Consider the following 17,772-nt stretch of genomic DNA (forward strand, 5'->3'; position numbering starts at 1 on the left):
TATTTCTCCTTAGATAGACAAGGATAGCAAAACCAAAGTTGATCAAATACTGTCATTATAACGTGGACATCACTATAGTCACACACACACACACACACACACACATCCTATCCTACTTGGGCCGTGAGATGTAGCGCAAAAAATTGAATGTGTCATTACAAACACATCGTCAACGATCTATACCGTAGGCCCACGGACGTTGTGTCGCCGTGTAGTGGTCGTCTTTTGTCTCGAATAAACACAACCGCCATGTAGTGATCGTGAAGGCAATTCACTCGGGAAATTGATTCCAGAAAAATACAATAAAAATATTTATATTTCATTTGAATCTTGAATTCCAAGAGGTTGAAGAATTTATTACAGCCCAGGAAACATGAAACGCAACTTTAGTAATATATATGACTGTGTCTTCACAATATACCTGATAGATTAGTAACAATATACGTAATTAATTAGAGCGGGAGATTAATTATCTGGCATGTTCATTAAAAATCTTTAATGAAGGATGATATTAGGCAAAATTACAATATTATTCCCATCCAATTAATTTCTTCCAATTCAGTAGTAGTTATGTAGTTGAGAAGTTGATATTGTGGTAATTATTCATATTGAATGAAAAAGACTAAGAAATTGTCGAAAAACCACAGATTTATTGGTATCTGTAATGACATTGATTCATCTGTAACAACACTGGTTCATTGTCAATGGTGTAACATCCGAAAACGGTCTTTCTAAGTATCAATAAATTTGTGGTTTTTTGACAATTTCTTAGTCTTTTTCATTCAATTGAGTTATTCTAGTGGGCTATCTTGTGGACTTTTTAGTGATCGACTTTTTAGAGTATATTTCACTGCTAATAGATTCATTACTGCATACCCAAATACGTCCATTCCTAACTAGAATGACAGAATTGGAATAATTCTCAGTTGGAATAATTCATCATAATAAGTAGTTTAATATGTTTCAAGACAATATGACCACTATAAACTTGTAATTATAAACTTGTAGTATTATAATATAGAAGAGAATTCTAGGATTATTGACACTCCTATCATGTTCAATACGGAATGATTACAGTGCATAAAATAAAAATTAGATATATTTCTCAATTTTTTTCAAAATAAATTGAGACTCCTAGGATCCCGTGTAAATTTCCACCAATCTCTGTATTTTTGAAACGTCGCATGATTTGATTTTTTTGGTGGACAAACGAAGAAATAATATACAAACATTATACCTGAAAAAAACCTGAGAAAATATTATAGACTGGAAATCTAGCTTTTCCTCTCTACAAGTTTCAGCCAAATTCCTCCTTTCGCGTTGTATGTGAAGGATTTATTCTCAATGGGTACCGGGTCAACAGTTTTTGATGATTTCTCAATACGAAAATGAAGGACAATAGATGCTACTGCCAGTTTGACTTGCATTTTCCCAAATCTCATACCTGAAAAAGAAAGAATAGCATTACTATACTCTATTACCTACTTACTATCAAAGAGAAACAATAGCGTAATAAACTTACGTTATTGTTTCTCTATGTTACTAATACTCTATGAACCAAATGATATAATCAATACTATAGACTTCAAAACAATACACTTCAAAATAAGTGAACCAATTTCGATCAATATCTCTTCCCGGAAAATATTTTTTGTTCCTTTCTAACTTTTCAAAGAGCTTCTCAGTATTGTATTGGAGACTCATCACACTATAGTCTGTCCATTAAAAGTAAAGACAACAACGTAACGTCTGTTAACCACACACGTGCAAAATGTATGTTGCTGTCTTCCTTCTCGATGAACAGATTATAGTGAAAAGTAGGCATAGAAGCAGAATCTGGAGCCAATACGTATTTCGCTTTAACATTCTGTTGTGGGAGGAATTATGTTAAATTTTGACACTTTCTTAGTAGCTTAGTCAATATGCATTCCAAATTCCAAGATCGTCTAGGAGCCCAGGATCGTCTAACAAGCCCTTCCTTTCAATTTACTAAGATTCTATTTGCCTACTCACATTTGATTTTAGAGAAGCCTCAATATAAATAACATAGTCCTATTTAATCTAATATTCACAATCCCTCAAAAATTACAACATTATTATTGAACGAAATCCCAATTAAGTGATGTAAATAACCCCGAAGACTTCTGCTACTGCAAATATTGACAACAGGGTAAACATCATGGGCTAGATGAGAATTCGATGAGCACTACTAAACAAAAATTATTTTTCTGCCCGATTTTTTAAATTATTTTTCTAATTAAATTTAGAATATTGCAAAATTATCATGTGAAATACCTCACAGGAATATTATGTACCTATATTTTATAAACAGATTCATGTTGTGGGAGATTTATCATAACATATTTCTATTCATATTCAACAACTCAATCACATTACGGTTATAAGGAAATCCTTCAGAAATTCATCTTTCATATCTTTTTGATGCCTCTTACTTTACTACTGGATGGATTCATTGAGAGTCTGCTTTCTTTGTACAGTTTCAAATCAACTAATGGAGGGATAACCAAATGCTGATTGAATGGCTCTACATGGAATATTCATAACCGGGCTGGTCCGTTTCTCATTGATCTGTCTTCATTCACCAAAATCTCCAACTCCCGATAGCTATGAATTATATTCATTTCAATTTTGAGTGATTTTTTCTCAAGGACTTTAAGTATCTTGACTCATTAAAAGACTTTCATGGTATCTTAATCTCAACTAATTATGGATTTCATGTTTAGGTCTATCAGAGAGAAGTCAGTACCTTACTCTTTAAGATCTTCCCTTATCTCTGGTTCTATATATATGAACGAGCTTGGACGTTCATGTTCATTTCATGATCGATCTAATCGATCTAATATGGAAGTTGATTTTCTAGAATCTTACGACTGTAATGATATATTCGGGCCAAGCAGCATGTGGCGTTTTTGAGACGAGTCTGCAGGGCAGGAAGCTCTCCGATTGGCTGATTAACAGCTGATTCCCGAACGCCAATCAAACAATCGAAAATTCCTGCCCTACAGACTCGTCTGGAGAACGCCTCATGTAGCTTGGCCCCAAGATATCATCACAGTCGTATGAGTTCAGATTCTAGAAAATCTAGTTTCAGCTGATAATCAACCAATAGGAGAGCTTCCGGCTCTGTTGACTCTTCTGAAAATCGCCTCATGTGGCTTGGCCCTAAAATAACATGACTCTCGTGTAATGGGTTCAAGATCCTCAAAAATCAAGTTCTATATAATACAATCTGTATTAGTTTAATCGTAGTTCTGTATAATCGTAAAAAATTCAATATAGCTCGATCAGCTCAACTGAATCAACTAAAAATATTGGTATTTTCTTGTGAAATTTGTACTTGATTTAGCAGCCTTCCACCTTGTTCTATTATGAATAGGAATGGAATTTTATTTTCAAAGTAATTTCATGAAATACTACAATAATTTATCTTCAAATAAAGCAGCAACCTCTTTTTATGTTTCATTGGAACCAATGCAAATAAAATATTCTATTCAATGATGGAAATCAATGAGAAATTGCATTTATTCAAATGCTAATCAAGGCTGTTCGGGACACTTTTTCATTATTTAAATTGGATAATCTTTTTCGATATAATTGTTAAGATCATTATAAGGGTGAGAAAAAGTGGCAACTGAAATTTTTTAAGTGGTCTAATAAGCGAGTTATGGGTTGTTGAAGTGCTAACTTCCCAGATTCCGTTTTCTTTCCAGATCATGAACGGCTACGACTATATTATTAGAACTTCTCTTTAAAATTCAAAAAATGTATCTTTTGCAAACAAAACAAGTTAGGCTATTTCCCATATCGTTCATAGATAAAAAAAAAACATTTTTTGTAAATTCGATAACTTTTTCATTTTGACATCAATCATGAAAAATCGCACATTAGAACAAAGACAATGATATTCTGAATGTATTAAACGAAAACTCCGATGAAAAATTTGAAACCGTTTAAATGATCTGGAAAGAAAACGGAGCTTAACACTTCAACAACCCATAACTCGCTTATTAGACCACTTAAAAATTTCAGTTGCCACTTTTTCTCATTCTTATAATGATCTTAACAGTTATTTTGAAAAAGATTATCCAATTTAAATAATAAAAACCCATAACTCGCTTATTAGACCACAAATTTCAGTTGCCACTTTTTCTCATTCTTGACAATTATATTGAAAAATATTATCCAATTTGAATAAAAATAAAAAGGTGTACCGAACCGCCATAATGAATAATCATTAATTGAACGAAAATCAAGAAATTTCGTTACCGCTTTAAATTTGGATATTTGTTTAATAATAATTATTATTCTATTCAAATATTACAAACTCACCTATGCAGTTCCTTGGTCCCTCTCCAAAAGGCAGGTACGAGTAAGGAACAATTTTGTGTTGATTTTCCTTGCTGAAGCGTTCTGGGATGAAATTTTCTGGATCAGGAAATAGTTGAGGGTCATGATGGAGGCCGTAGACTGGAATGACCACCATCGTGTCTGCCGGCAGGATTTTGCCATCTGGCAGTTTGTAGTCTGATCTGCTCTGTCTCTGCAGAATCGGAACTGCAGGATGTTTTCTCAGCGTCTCTGTTGAATGGAGTAAAAAAATCGGTTCTATGAATATTAGAAATTGATCGTTTCAATCACGAGTGAAAATCGGAATGATATTTATGAGTGAATTGTTTTGGGAATTGGGGTATTGTTTTGGGAAGTGTTTTCATTTCCAATACAGTAAATGTTCATGTTTCTTATTCAATATTATGTTGTACATCTCATGAAAATTGTAGCAATAGATTTGATTCGATTCTGGAAAGATATTGATAATCGAAGCTCGGGAATGGGACAATTTTGGACTGTTGCCCTCTCCCAATAATTATTGTACAGTGTACTATTTGTGCCTGTTTCGTAAATTGGAGTAATTAAATTGATAGGATTTCTCAACGATTGTGGAATGGAATCAAATCATTGATAATTATTGGATTGCATTCATTGATCAAATGTTGAAACAGAGTAACAAATAGCATTTTTAATTTGCACTTTACTGAAAAAGTCACGGAGTTGAAGGTATTTGCCGTGTTATCAGAGAGTCTTTGTAGATTTCAATCCCATATCAAGGGGTCACATTATAATAATACTCTCTGACATGCAATATCTGACAGAAATTTATTTGCATTAATAGATTTCCAATCGTTTACAGATATTGGAAGCTACCAAAAATGTTAGATTTCAGGATTGATATTTCCCTTGTGGCTCTCATGAAAGCGTATATAATTCAAGTTCCATTCCATTCGATATACTGTATTGTTCATTGAAAGTCTGATCATATTATGCAATCTGTGATAAATATATTTTAGTTAGAATGATTTTCATTCATGGAAATATGTATTTCATTTTATTTCGAGCATATTTACAATTTTATTTGTATCAATCTATTCCTTATTGTTAGCAACAATACTAAACTGACAATAATCATAAGTCTCGTATTCAAAACATGTATATTGTGGCCATTTAAAATTTAGTTTTCCAAGTTTGATTCCATCTTTTATCATGATTAATCCCTGATGACTAATAAAAAAAAATTGTCCAAGACATCATGAAAACTGAGTATCTCACCACTCAAAACCATATCAAGGTAAGGCAAATGAAGGAGAACATCGTAGGACAGATCTCCACTTGCAGCTTTCAGTTCTTGGTACAGTTTCTCCTGAATTTCAGGATAGGAAGCTAGTTCGTAGAACATGAAGCCTAGAGTCACCGACGAGGTCTCAAAGCCCGCCAGCACAAATACAAAAGACTGGGCGGCAATTTCCTCCAAAGTTAGAGTCAGTTTTTCACCTGAAATGCATGAAATCAATCAGTTTGATCATATAATAATAATATGTTTGTAATAAGCTAATAATATGCTGTACAAATCTACACACAGAAAACATATAAATACCACGAGTATATTATATATTTATACTACGAGTATATTACTAAATCTATCTACTTTATTTTGCTAATAGGGTTGCGAACATCTCGTGCTTTTTTCAAGAAATAAAAAGATAGTTCTCCACATTATTTATTCAATTATTACGGTTGATTCCTATATGAGCTTTTAGTTTTCACGTGGATAATGGGGAGTGCATGAGTGATTTGATAGGATGATCAAACGTCCATGCCTACAAGCGGGATTCAAACCTACGACCAGGTATCGCTAGCAGACCATAGTCGTCTCGGCTAACCTGGCCAGCATGGAGAGATGATTGATAATTTATGTGAATTGTTTAAAGTGAGAGATTTTTCTTTCCAATCGGAAACGAAATTATGTAGACAATTTTTACAACACTTAATGACAAGTCTACTTGGAAAATCTGATAAAATGCTTAAGAAACGAGAAAAATAGGTAAAAAGGAACTCTCGAAACCCTCAGTTTCGTCTTCCACCTAAACCTGTGAATCGAATACAAACTTTCACTATAAGAGTTCAGCGTTAACATTCAGTTATTAGCATTCAGCTTAAAGTTGATTGGTTCTTGGAATAAATAGATAAAATAACCCTCATATTCCTAAATTACCGTTCTCAGGGCAATAACATAAAATCGATGAAGGAGTAGCTGACTTGATAGTCACGCCTCAAGAACCAAGGAGCTCTCTGATTGGTCAATGAGTTGAACAGTCGCCATTTCACCTTCACAACTCACTACCAATGGAAAGCAAGCATCTAGAGAATGTCACGTGCCAGTCATTGTCCAATGAGACTGCTTGTTGGATTTGGGGCGTGGCTTACTCGCTTACATTAGCATAGCCACTGTTTTATCATTTATGTCTTGAGTAAGGTCTGTTTTCCCTACAAGAATAATTTTTCTCTAAAATACTCGAAGTGAACTAACTTATTTGTTCTTCAAACCAATCACAATAATTATGAATTTCCATAGTGTTGACATGACTGTTCTGCTATCAATATTCTTCGAATAGATTTTTAATTAGATTGGAGTTCTTTATTTATGTATGTTACAATATTTACTGGCTCATACACTAAATTACAGACTTACTTGAAATTATAGAGTAATGACTCTAATAACAATAATTTGAATTTAATTATAAGAAAATTTATAATATTTCCAGGATTGAGAGAGGGATGAAAGCTTCAATTTATATGACGGTATTGCTAATTAGTCAACGAATTTTACAAAGTATAAAAAAAATTTATCAATGAGAATAAAGATTAAATGCAATTGGAATAACGTTTATATAATATTGTGATGTAACTTCATGAATCGGCAGTGTTTCAACAAATAATAATTGCTGATTTTCTGAAAAGGATATAAAATATAGATAGTAATAGTTATATTATAGATAGTTATATTCAGGGCTTATCCTACAAGTAACTGAATAGTGTTTTTTCTGGCTCTAAATTTTGTAAAATTACTCAAAAATTTTCCAATTAATGGTGATTTAAGTGTGATATTTCCGTTTTTTATTCTGTTTTCAAAATTTGAAAATCTTTCTTTCCGTCGGTTTTGAGTGAAAATGGACTAAATTTCAGTAAAGTGAAATCATAACCCTATTTTGGACTTATAAAATGTTATCTAAATTTGAGAGAGAAATAGTACAAGGAGTATCCTTAGTTTTTCTCTCCCAATCAGTGCTTCTTTGTGAAAAATATGGATAAATAAACAAAAATAAATAAAATAAAAATCAACAAACGAGCAGTTAGAGTGACTCTAACTGAAGGGCAGAAAAAATTGTGCTCAATAGCGCCAAATTGTTAAATAAGGCCCATACAGGTACCATACATCTGAACATAATATATTTAGCAATGAACTTCTCTTATCAAATTTGAAAAAAATGATATTACCTTCTTGTAGTTTCTCGTTATGCCTATCTTTATTATTAGTGAAGGAACTCTCCTTCATATCAATCAACAGCTGCATAAAGTCCTTACGCGTTATCTTCATTCTCTCTCTGTATTCAATATTTTTCCTTACTAATCTCATAAAGAAATTCTCTACAGGCATTGGAGTCAATCTGATACGCAGGTGAATGAGAAAGTCTTTGCATACCATGCTCATCACTGTCTTCGTATACTGGAAAAAACTCGGTTTCAACATCATCTCAGTCATATGCTTCATCTCAGAATTCTCATCATTAAAGTTGTTCCCTTCCAAACCAAGAGCAACATTGGAGATCACATCGAGTCCAAAACGGGCCGTGAGATCTTTCATTTCAACGCTCCCATCAGTGGACGCTTTTTGCACCGCGTACTTCTTGAGATCCTCTGATAAATCTTTGACTGTATTGTACATCGTCTTCATTTTCCCACTAGTGAACGTTGGACTCAGTTTGTTCCTCAGGCTTCTCCAGTAATCTCCTTCGATCGAAAACAAATGTCCCGATAAAGGGTCATTCTCCAAATTGTGATAGACTCCTCTATCAAGAAATGACGAGAAATCTTTCACAAGGATATTCTTGATGAGCTCTGTATCCCTCACCAGCAAGGATCGTTTGAATAATGTGTAGTAACCCAAATAATCTTTGCCTCGACCTCTGTCGTAGAACTCCTTGAATAGTTCGGCTGTACTTAATTGGAAAGTTGCGAGTCTACTGACCGAACCAAATGGGAAGCTGCCAGGTATGGTAGGAATTCCAAGATTCTCCCAAAAATTTAGTTTTCTCTTGAGAAATAAGAATATGAATAGCAATGTTGTCGTGAGTAATGTGGAGATGATCCAGCCCCAGCTACCAATCATTAATGAACTCATCGTGAGTGATGCGAGAGCTATTCTCAGTCTGACCTGAAAATCCTGTAACAAACAACAAATCGTGTGAAAAAAAACAATGTTTCAAAACACGATGCATTTTCTACTCAACACTGTTTTTGAATCATTTTCTCAATATAATTTTGTTTTAAATACAGTACAAATAATAACAATTCATAATTCGCTATAATATCACTGATGTGATTGTTTATTATTCAATTTAATAATGAATAAATTAATAAGCAGCTATTTTAGGTTCATCGAGAAATCGTCATTATTTTCAATTATTACAAATGGAAACATTAACATCTCAGTTTCTTCATAATAAAAATTTGAAACATTTGGGAAGATATAGAAAAAAATAAGACTTAGGTGATGTTTACATTGTTCACGGCATTGATCGGTTTGATAGTGTTTTGGTAATACGATTCTGCTTCGCAATCCTCTATTATTGACTTCACTTTTGTTGTAGTGATAATCTCTCCGCTATAAGTGGGATTGAATAAAAATACAATAGTAGAACTTATTCCAGTATTGTGAACAATGAATAATTGGTTTTTGGAATAGAGGAGCCGCAATATGTATAAAGATCTCAAAGATGAATCAGAATTATTAATGAATGAAATGAAGGAGTTTCATTGAGAAATCAATCATTGATTCTCTTTTAACATTCTAGTCATTTGTCTCTACTCATAGAAATAAGTTATTAATTTAATAATAAACGGATACCTTTCATTTTTTTGAAAAACAAACCTGTGACTCTGATTCAATATCTATTAATTTCGACTCTGAAATTCTAAAATTCCCATGAAAACTGAATAATTTCAGAAGTTTCATAATTTTAAGAAGTTGTTGAGACAAAATCATCGAACAATTTCTTCAAAATCTCTGATTAAGTATTATCACAATTTATTGTATCATTCTAGATATCAGTATAAAGCTTAAGAAATAGAAAACTATACTATAAACATGAAAAAAAGGAATTCAATGATAGGATATCATCATAATAACTTCGTATTGTACATAGTCATATGAATCGAATCCTCAGCTAGTGCCTTCTTATCGGTAATCGGTGAGATATTACCATAGAGAAACAATAGCGTGAGTCCCATGGTATAGGGCGTTTATGTCGCAGCTTTTACTGTTCTTTCAAACCGATTACTGTCGATTATTTTCGATTTTTACTGTTTTGACCGGGTAAGAGTGTATGAACGGCACAATATGAGAGACTACCAGCGTCATAAAGCTTCACAGGAAAGAATTACGTGGACTATCAGCTTGAGATAACAGTAGAAGTTGCAACATAAACGCACTATACCATGGGATATCTACTTATGCTATTGTTTCTCTATGATATTACTTCTAACATAGGAACCTTGAAACGATGGTGGAAAACCCCTGTGAACCAGATTCACCTCTCAAAATAGTATTTAGATTGGTTATCATTGTTAAAATTAGTTGTCAAAATTCATTCAAATGAAATTTAATGCCCTCCTACAAGAATACGTACTGAAAACTGGGTTCACTGAGAACTAGGCCTACTGGAGTACTTCCGAGTACACCCATAGACCAAACAAATCTCTTGATCTGATTCTCTTGATGAAGACACATTTCAGATCAGCAATGTATACTTTTATTAAAATACAAGTGATATATTCAATATGATCCAACAAACGAGAGGTATGGAGTTGGTACTACAGGGGCTCACTGCTTGGAAATAGAATAAAATATTGACAATAAAATAATTAACAATGCGACATTTGCTCTTTCTTGGTCTTTGTTTCATCAGCTGTTGCTTTTTCATGCTTTAAAGCCTATTAAATCATTATAATTACTATGTTTTATTCGTGATTTAAAAACTGGCGAGGCTATGATGAAGCAGCTCCATGATAAAACAGAAAAAGAAATCATCAAGAAATGGATGGCAAGGGTTTGCAAACTGAAGTCTTCTGACATTAAAGTAAAAAAGGCACGAAATGAGTTCTACAAGTACTTGATGAAGCTGACGAGAACGGCTTTGAAGCATGGAAAAGAAACAGCTGATGAAACAAAGACCAAGGAAAAGCAAATGTCGTACAAGAGCACTTGGTCTCCTGTTAGAAGAACGTATGTTGCTAATTATTAACAATAATTTATTGAAGACCTCGAAGTTTCAAATCATAGAATCCTTGTCGACTTCATACAATATCTCTAATCTCCACCAATACTATTCAACCATGTAGATCTCGACCAATCATATTCAACCATGTAAATCCCGCTCAATGTAGTTCCACTCATGATTTTTCCCCCACTAATTTACATTTTCATTGTAAAGGAGTAATCAATCAAATTCTATTGGAGACATTTCCCAATTTCCATTCCCATTACAAATGAGTAATCAATCAAATGCTATCAAATACAGTACCAATTTTCCCAATCAATTTCAGGTAAATTCATGTTTCCAAAAACACTCAGACATAATAGACAACATTATAGGTTAATAAAAACTGAGATTCACTTACCTCTTTTGAAGTATCACGAGTTCACGACAGTTTTGCTTTGAACGGTTTTGCACACTTGACTCAAATCATTTCCATCATTCGCTTTCATTCAGCATTAGACATATCATTACAGTACACACGCTACCTGTTGTTACCCTTGAAATCTAAACGCTATACTCATACTAAACTCATCAATAAATTAGCTAAATTGTAAATTACAGTTCAACCAACTTTTTGACATTGACATTCAAACTGAATGTGTGCAATTCCAAAACTATTCCATTTCATGACTATTGTTACATAACCACGTAGGCACATTTCCAGAGACACATCGCATGATAAGATGGGCTCACATTATAAGACACGGTCTGTATTTATTACACATTTATCCATATAATTACTCTTTCAAACAAGCATCCATGTAGGAAACATTTCTGCTTATCACTTATGAAATTGACGAAAAAATGGAATACAATGTGAATAGTATAATATCCATATAATTACAAAGAGTACTCTTCCAAACAAACATATATCCTACATCCGTGTGGGAAATACTTCTGCTTATCCTTAATACTCATAAAATTGACAAAAAATGTTTTGAAACTATGGAGTCTTATTCATAATACTATTGTGTATCATATTCATATCATTCAAACGATCTTTGCAACTAGTTATTCTTACCATTCAGTAGCTAACTCCAATCACAAAATATTTTTAAAAATGTGGCATGCCAATTGACCGAATCCCAAACGACCGAAAAGCTATATTTTCCAGAACAGCCGAAATAGTATATTTCGCACCTAGAGCAGAAAATGAGATTTTTCCGGCTCGAAATCGGTTTTCAAGTCCGAGGCCGTAGGCCGAGGACTAGAAAAGATTGAGAGCCGGAAAAACATTTTTGCTGTGGTGCAAACGATATTTTCTGCCACACTACAGGTATTGCTGACAAAATGAATAAAGAATACAAAATAAAGAATACTCGTTATCGTACCTATCTCCTGATTTTAGTGGTAGAAGATTTGCAGTCAGGATTTCAGATTCTTTTCAAATTTCACTTAGAATATCACGGGTGTCGTCATCTTCAAGCATTTTTGAAAATTTGGAATGCGCTAATCAACAATAAATAATTGAATGAAAATGGTTGCGAAGCAAATGCTGAATTAGTTTGATTCGAAATTCGAACTGAAATAATGGCGACTTCAGATGATGAAAGTTGACACTCGCCCGATCTAGCGGATGACTTATTAACTACGGACTTCCATGTTAGTGGCTGGAAAGAGAACTCTTTCCGGTCTAGGCCGGAAAGAAACCTGTTTCTTACGTCAGACGAGAGTCGTCTGCAAACAAGGTCTTTCAGATCTACGTAGGGACTGGAAAACAGCTGCTTTCTGTGCAGTGTGGCGAAAACTACTTTTTCCCATTCGACAAAATTTATGAAATATTGAAACTGGAACTTTCTCATTCAGTCGAATCCCAAATAACCGAAAACTATTATGAATTTTCCTAATCGACAGAAAACGTTGTTTGTCGCATTGAGCCGAAAGTGTTGAGAGTCCCATCTGAACGAAAGTGATAGGTTTCCCAAACGACCGAAAATTTCTCTAGTTTGTCGCAAATGACCGGAAGAATTCGGCCAAATGGGAAAATGAATTTTCCGGCTGGATGGGAATCCTATCACTTTCGGTCGTTTGGGATTCGGTCGATTGGAGCCCCACGCGAAAAAAAACTATCGTTAAAGGTGAAACAAGGGTGAATCATTACCGAATACTTTTTTCATTCTGATGAATATATTTTACTAATTTTGGGCACAAAAGCTCATTCAATGGATACTTGATCATCAAAGGGTATCAATACTTAATGGATAAAGGAATTGATGTTCTCAATTGAGACTTGAAGTACCGGTAGTAGAATAGTTTCAGTGCCGGTTGTACAAAAGCCGGTTAAATTTTAATCGTGATTAATTTCACGAGAACCAATCATTGAAGCCATCTTTTCGAAAACGCCTACCCTGATTAGTTTTCGTGAAATCAATCACGATTGAAATTTAACCGGGTCATGGTGTTATATGTTTCCTAGTAACTTCATATAAATTGATTTAGTATAAATTGAAACAACAAGAATTCCTCATCCACATTTTTTTGGTAGTAAAGGTTTCCAGATCTGTCTTTAATATATTTTTTCGTGATACGAAACGAGAAACGATCCACTTATCACCCTGAGAAACTTAATTGTTGAAGTTCAACACTTCATTCGCTTAGTCCTGATTCATTCAACGTTATTAATATTGTGAAAAAAACGCTTATAACTCTGGAAATATCTTCAGTGTCTCTATTAACAAACTGGATAAACTCCTTGTTTCTCATACAAAACCTTATACCGGTACTGTTTGTCTTATCTTTAATATCACTCATACACAAGTGGCTCAATCTTGCAATAAAAACTACTGTGATATAATGTAATGATCATTCCATGTGAAGTTTTTATAAAAAAATCACTTGAACTTGCAAAATTACAAGTTTGCAATCAAAACTACAGTACCATGTAGTGATCATTCCATGTAAAATTCAAATTCTGAAAACTTTCTATAAGGCGAGTGTTCACTCCTTAAAAACTATGGATTGACAGAAATTTATCATGACTTGCTGAACGGAAATGTTTCTTACATCTTACTTCACTCCTAAAAACTATGGACTGACATGGATTTATCTTACATCTTACATCACTCCCGTTTAAACCAAAAAACCAAATATTTACATGGATTTTATCGTGACTTGATGAACGGAAATATATCTTACATCACACCTGTGAATGCTCTTTTGTAAATTGATTTGGATTGTGGAGAAATCATTATTTATGAACTCAGATGCTCACGGTCCTTGGAACGAATCTTATATGCAGGCCATCTTTTGGACTGTTGAGGAAAAGTGCAGGATTAAAGGTGACAGTTGGTGCTGATTTCCCAGTTGATTCCACGCTGAATTTTGACAGAATTGCGAAGAGACCAAGTTTCACAGTAAACATTGCGAAACGTTTACCTACGAAGAGAACAGTGAATCAAAACATAAACTTTGTTTGAATTTTAGTATAGTTGCTTCCAGAATACTTCTGAATTTACTTTTGAATTCTATAGGAATAAGACATAAATAGCAGTGAATCAGAACACACATTTCATCCAAATGTCGGTACATTTTCATTAAAATACGACAAAATAAGCATTGGATCAGAATACGCATTTATCCAAATTTCAGTATAATTTCATTCAAAATACCGTTCATTTAGTTTTATGCATAATTGTTATGCTAGGATATAGAGTATTAAAAAAATTCTTCCATGATTCAATACGAGATACAAGTAATAACGTTTGATGGAATTTTATATCAAATATCCTCCACTGTGTTTAATATTTTCACGAATTATAGATGACATATCATTCATGAAGTGTTAAATAATTTTGGATCTCGGATGCATCAATATCACAAATTAAAATATCTCTAGACGTATTATCACGATGTCGTCATGCCTCATCCAAATCTTCCTTATTACAGTTGAAAGATTGTATGGAAATTGTAATTTATACAATATACATTTCTCTAATTGGTGAAAGTTCCAGGTCAGATCAGGAGACAGATCCAGTTACCTCAAATATGTTCTAATTTATAGAGCTCAAAATTCATAATTGAATAACATCTTCTGGTAATTTAATTCAAATTTTATTCTCACTCAAAATTTTTACGGTTGTCACTCAAAGTATAGCTATATATTTCGAAAGAAATTCTTCAAGTAAAATCCAAATTGATTGCTAGCAACTGTGACTGTAGCGATGAATTTGGTTTTTCGTTCAATAACTACAATTTCATTAACAATAGAATCAACGTAATATCTTATTATAATAGAAAACTACTTGTACCCTCTTCACATTTTTTCATAAAACATAACTACAATAATTCACAGTATTAGTTCCAAGTAATTTTCTACTATAATATTTTTTATTAATTAATTGATAATTATTAATGATATAATAATTGTAGCCCTATTAACATAATTTATTAGACAATGTAATATAATACTTCTTTCCATTTCTGAAATAAAAAGTTTCGAAGTTTCTCAAAGTTGAAAATTAGCTTTTATTAGTTCTCATTGAAAAGATGAATGATGAATTACATTGCTTTGAATTAATTGAAATCCCTCTCATTACAATAATAAACACTTCATATAAATATCAATTGTGAGTCGAAAGAGGCAAATCTGCCTCATCCTTGAAGGCAAAAGAAGAAGACGTTCTGATTAAATTGATAGCTTACCCAAACAGAATCGTGGTCCTTCACCAAACGGTAGGTAGCTGAATGGAACGATTGGATGAGAAGGTGAGTCCTTGTCAAATCGCCCGGGATCAAACTTGTCCGGGTTGGGGAAGAAGTGTGGGTCACGATGCAGTCCATAGTTGGACACGTTAATACGAGTTCCCTTCTTGATGACAAAACCATCTGGACATTCGTAGTCCTTGATGCACTCCCTGATCAGTACGCCGGCTGGAGGGTACTTCCTCAGCGTCTCTGTAAATTAAAAATTAATTTTCTCAATATTCTGAATCTGAGTTATGAGTTTCCCAAATGAAACAATGAATATGTATAAATAAAACACAATAAATCTTACAGCACCCTTTATTTTAAAAAAAAACTTTAAGAAATTGTTCAACTATTTTAAAGTTTTTTTTTTAAATAAAGGGTGCTATAAGATTTATTTTGTTTCATTAATTTAAAAGTAGCCCATGTCAATAAGTGTTTTAATGAATATGAACTATGAAGATTAATAGCTTCAGAACAACTAGATATAGAGATGATTAATTAAACGTAGAGGAACTTCATTACTTCAGATACTTTATTAGGATAACTCAGTTGTTGAGAGAAGACTAACCAGATAACAGGCATTCGAATAAAGTTTTTATCTTAGTGGGATGTCAGCCTCTCCATCCTTGCATTAGGAAATAACAAAAAAATAGTCTAAGCCTTTTGTTCATATATTATTTGTTGTTCAGACACTGTGTTACTTGTAAATATTTGAAAAAAACACTTACTTTTCTTGGAGTATTGAGGAATTTATTTCACTCCTGAGGAGGAGCTTCATCAGCAGGCAATATTTACAAGAAACACAGTGTCTGAGCTACAACAAAGTTTTTATAGTGTTTCATCATGGAAAGCAACATCAACTTAAATTTATGTTTAGTGATTTATTACCGGTGAGAGATAAATTTCACCATTTATTAGATTGATCTCTATGAAGAATCAAGCCGGATGTACACATAATATCGGGGGACCGAACTTTGCTCTGGAGTTTAAAAGCATAGAAAAATTGTAACGAAAGATTGAATTCATAGTTTATATTTATTTATTCATTTTCTCAGTCGTACAATTATTTTACAGTTATATGAGGAGGCACAACAGGCTCATGCCCAAAGCTGTCCCTTTTCAAATTTATACTACAGTCCAAATCAAAATCTAGGTTAAGCTACTATCAAAATAAAAATTTATCCACACTTCAAAAAACAAACACAGCATAAATAGATATACTGTAAATTCGATTTAGAATAATATTATTATGTTTGCTACAATATTTGATAATATACTATGAACTATTCTACACTAACAGCATCTTGTTACTATTTTGGACTTTCTGAAGTAAACATGTTTTCTAATAGAAAGATAAATAAACGGTAATAGATTTTTCTTGCTGAATTTTTCTTCTTGTGAGATCAGCTAAATGATCCCACAGATACACTCGTTCACTCACTCCCATTACGGTATCGACAGATGACGAAATTTCCAGCTGTTTTTCCAAGGATGTATTTATCCTTTTTATGTCCTTCAGCGAGTTATCCCAGGGCTGAGACCTAGTGTAATCGATTTTTCATATCATAAACCTACTTTGTTCCAAATTTCATGAGAATCGTTAGAGCCGTTTTCGAGATCCGGTCACATACAGATATATTATATATAAACATAAAAACATCTAAACATATAAACAGAAATTGCTCGTTTAATAGTATAAGATGTATCAGAGCAAGGAGAAAAAATAGCATGAGTAGATATCCCATGATATAGGTCGTCTATGTTCCAAATCTCAAGCCGATTATTGTTATCTCAAGCAGTCAATTTCTGTCGACTACTGTCGATTATTACTGTTTTTAACCAGGTGAGAGTGTAAGAACAGCACATTATGAGAGACTACCAGCGTCAAATAGCTTCACAAAGAATAACTGCGTGAACTTGACAGTGGAATTTGGACAATCTGATTCTAATCTAATCTTATCCAAGGCTAGGCGCACACCAGTTAGTCAAGGCAAGACAAGACATGATCAGACACGTTTAGTCACAATACTTCACATAGTTGCTGATCAAGACATGTCTAATTGCAATAACTACCAGTGTGAGTTGCGTCATAAGTAAACATGTGAAGTATTGTGACTAAACGTGACTAGTCTTGTCTTGACTAACTGATGTGCACCTAGCCTAAGACTGTACAAAATTTAGGTCTGTACTCATC

The 17,772-nt window shown here is 33.3% G+C and overlaps 1 protein-coding gene across 1 annotated transcript in view; it reads right to left on the reverse strand.

Annotated features, from left to right (window-relative positions):
• Window positions 1-935: 935 nt before the first annotated feature.
• The window catches only part of LOC111058458, a 37,252-nt gene continuing 20,415 nt past the window's right edge, over window positions 936-17,772 (reverse strand). The window contains exons 5-10 of the mRNA XM_039420009.1: window positions 15,534-15,785; window positions 14,095-14,267; window positions 7,852-8,797; window positions 5,626-5,847; window positions 4,351-4,599; window positions 936-1,444 (exon numbers count right to left, since the gene is read on the reverse strand). Coding sequence (XP_039275943.1) covers window positions 1,275-1,444; window positions 4,351-4,599; window positions 5,626-5,847; window positions 7,852-8,797; window positions 14,095-14,267; window positions 15,534-15,785 — 2,012 coding nt within the window. The 3' untranslated portion in view covers window positions 936-1,274. The remainder of the gene's footprint in view (window positions 1,445-4,350; window positions 4,600-5,625; window positions 5,848-7,851; window positions 8,798-14,094; window positions 14,268-15,533; window positions 15,786-17,772) is intronic.

The sequence above is a fragment of the Nilaparvata lugens genome, chromosome 2 (genome assembly GCF_014356525.2).
Source record: "Nilaparvata lugens isolate BPH chromosome 2, ASM1435652v1, whole genome shotgun sequence".
Lineage (NCBI taxonomy): Eukaryota > Metazoa > Arthropoda > Insecta > Hemiptera > Delphacidae > Nilaparvata > Nilaparvata lugens.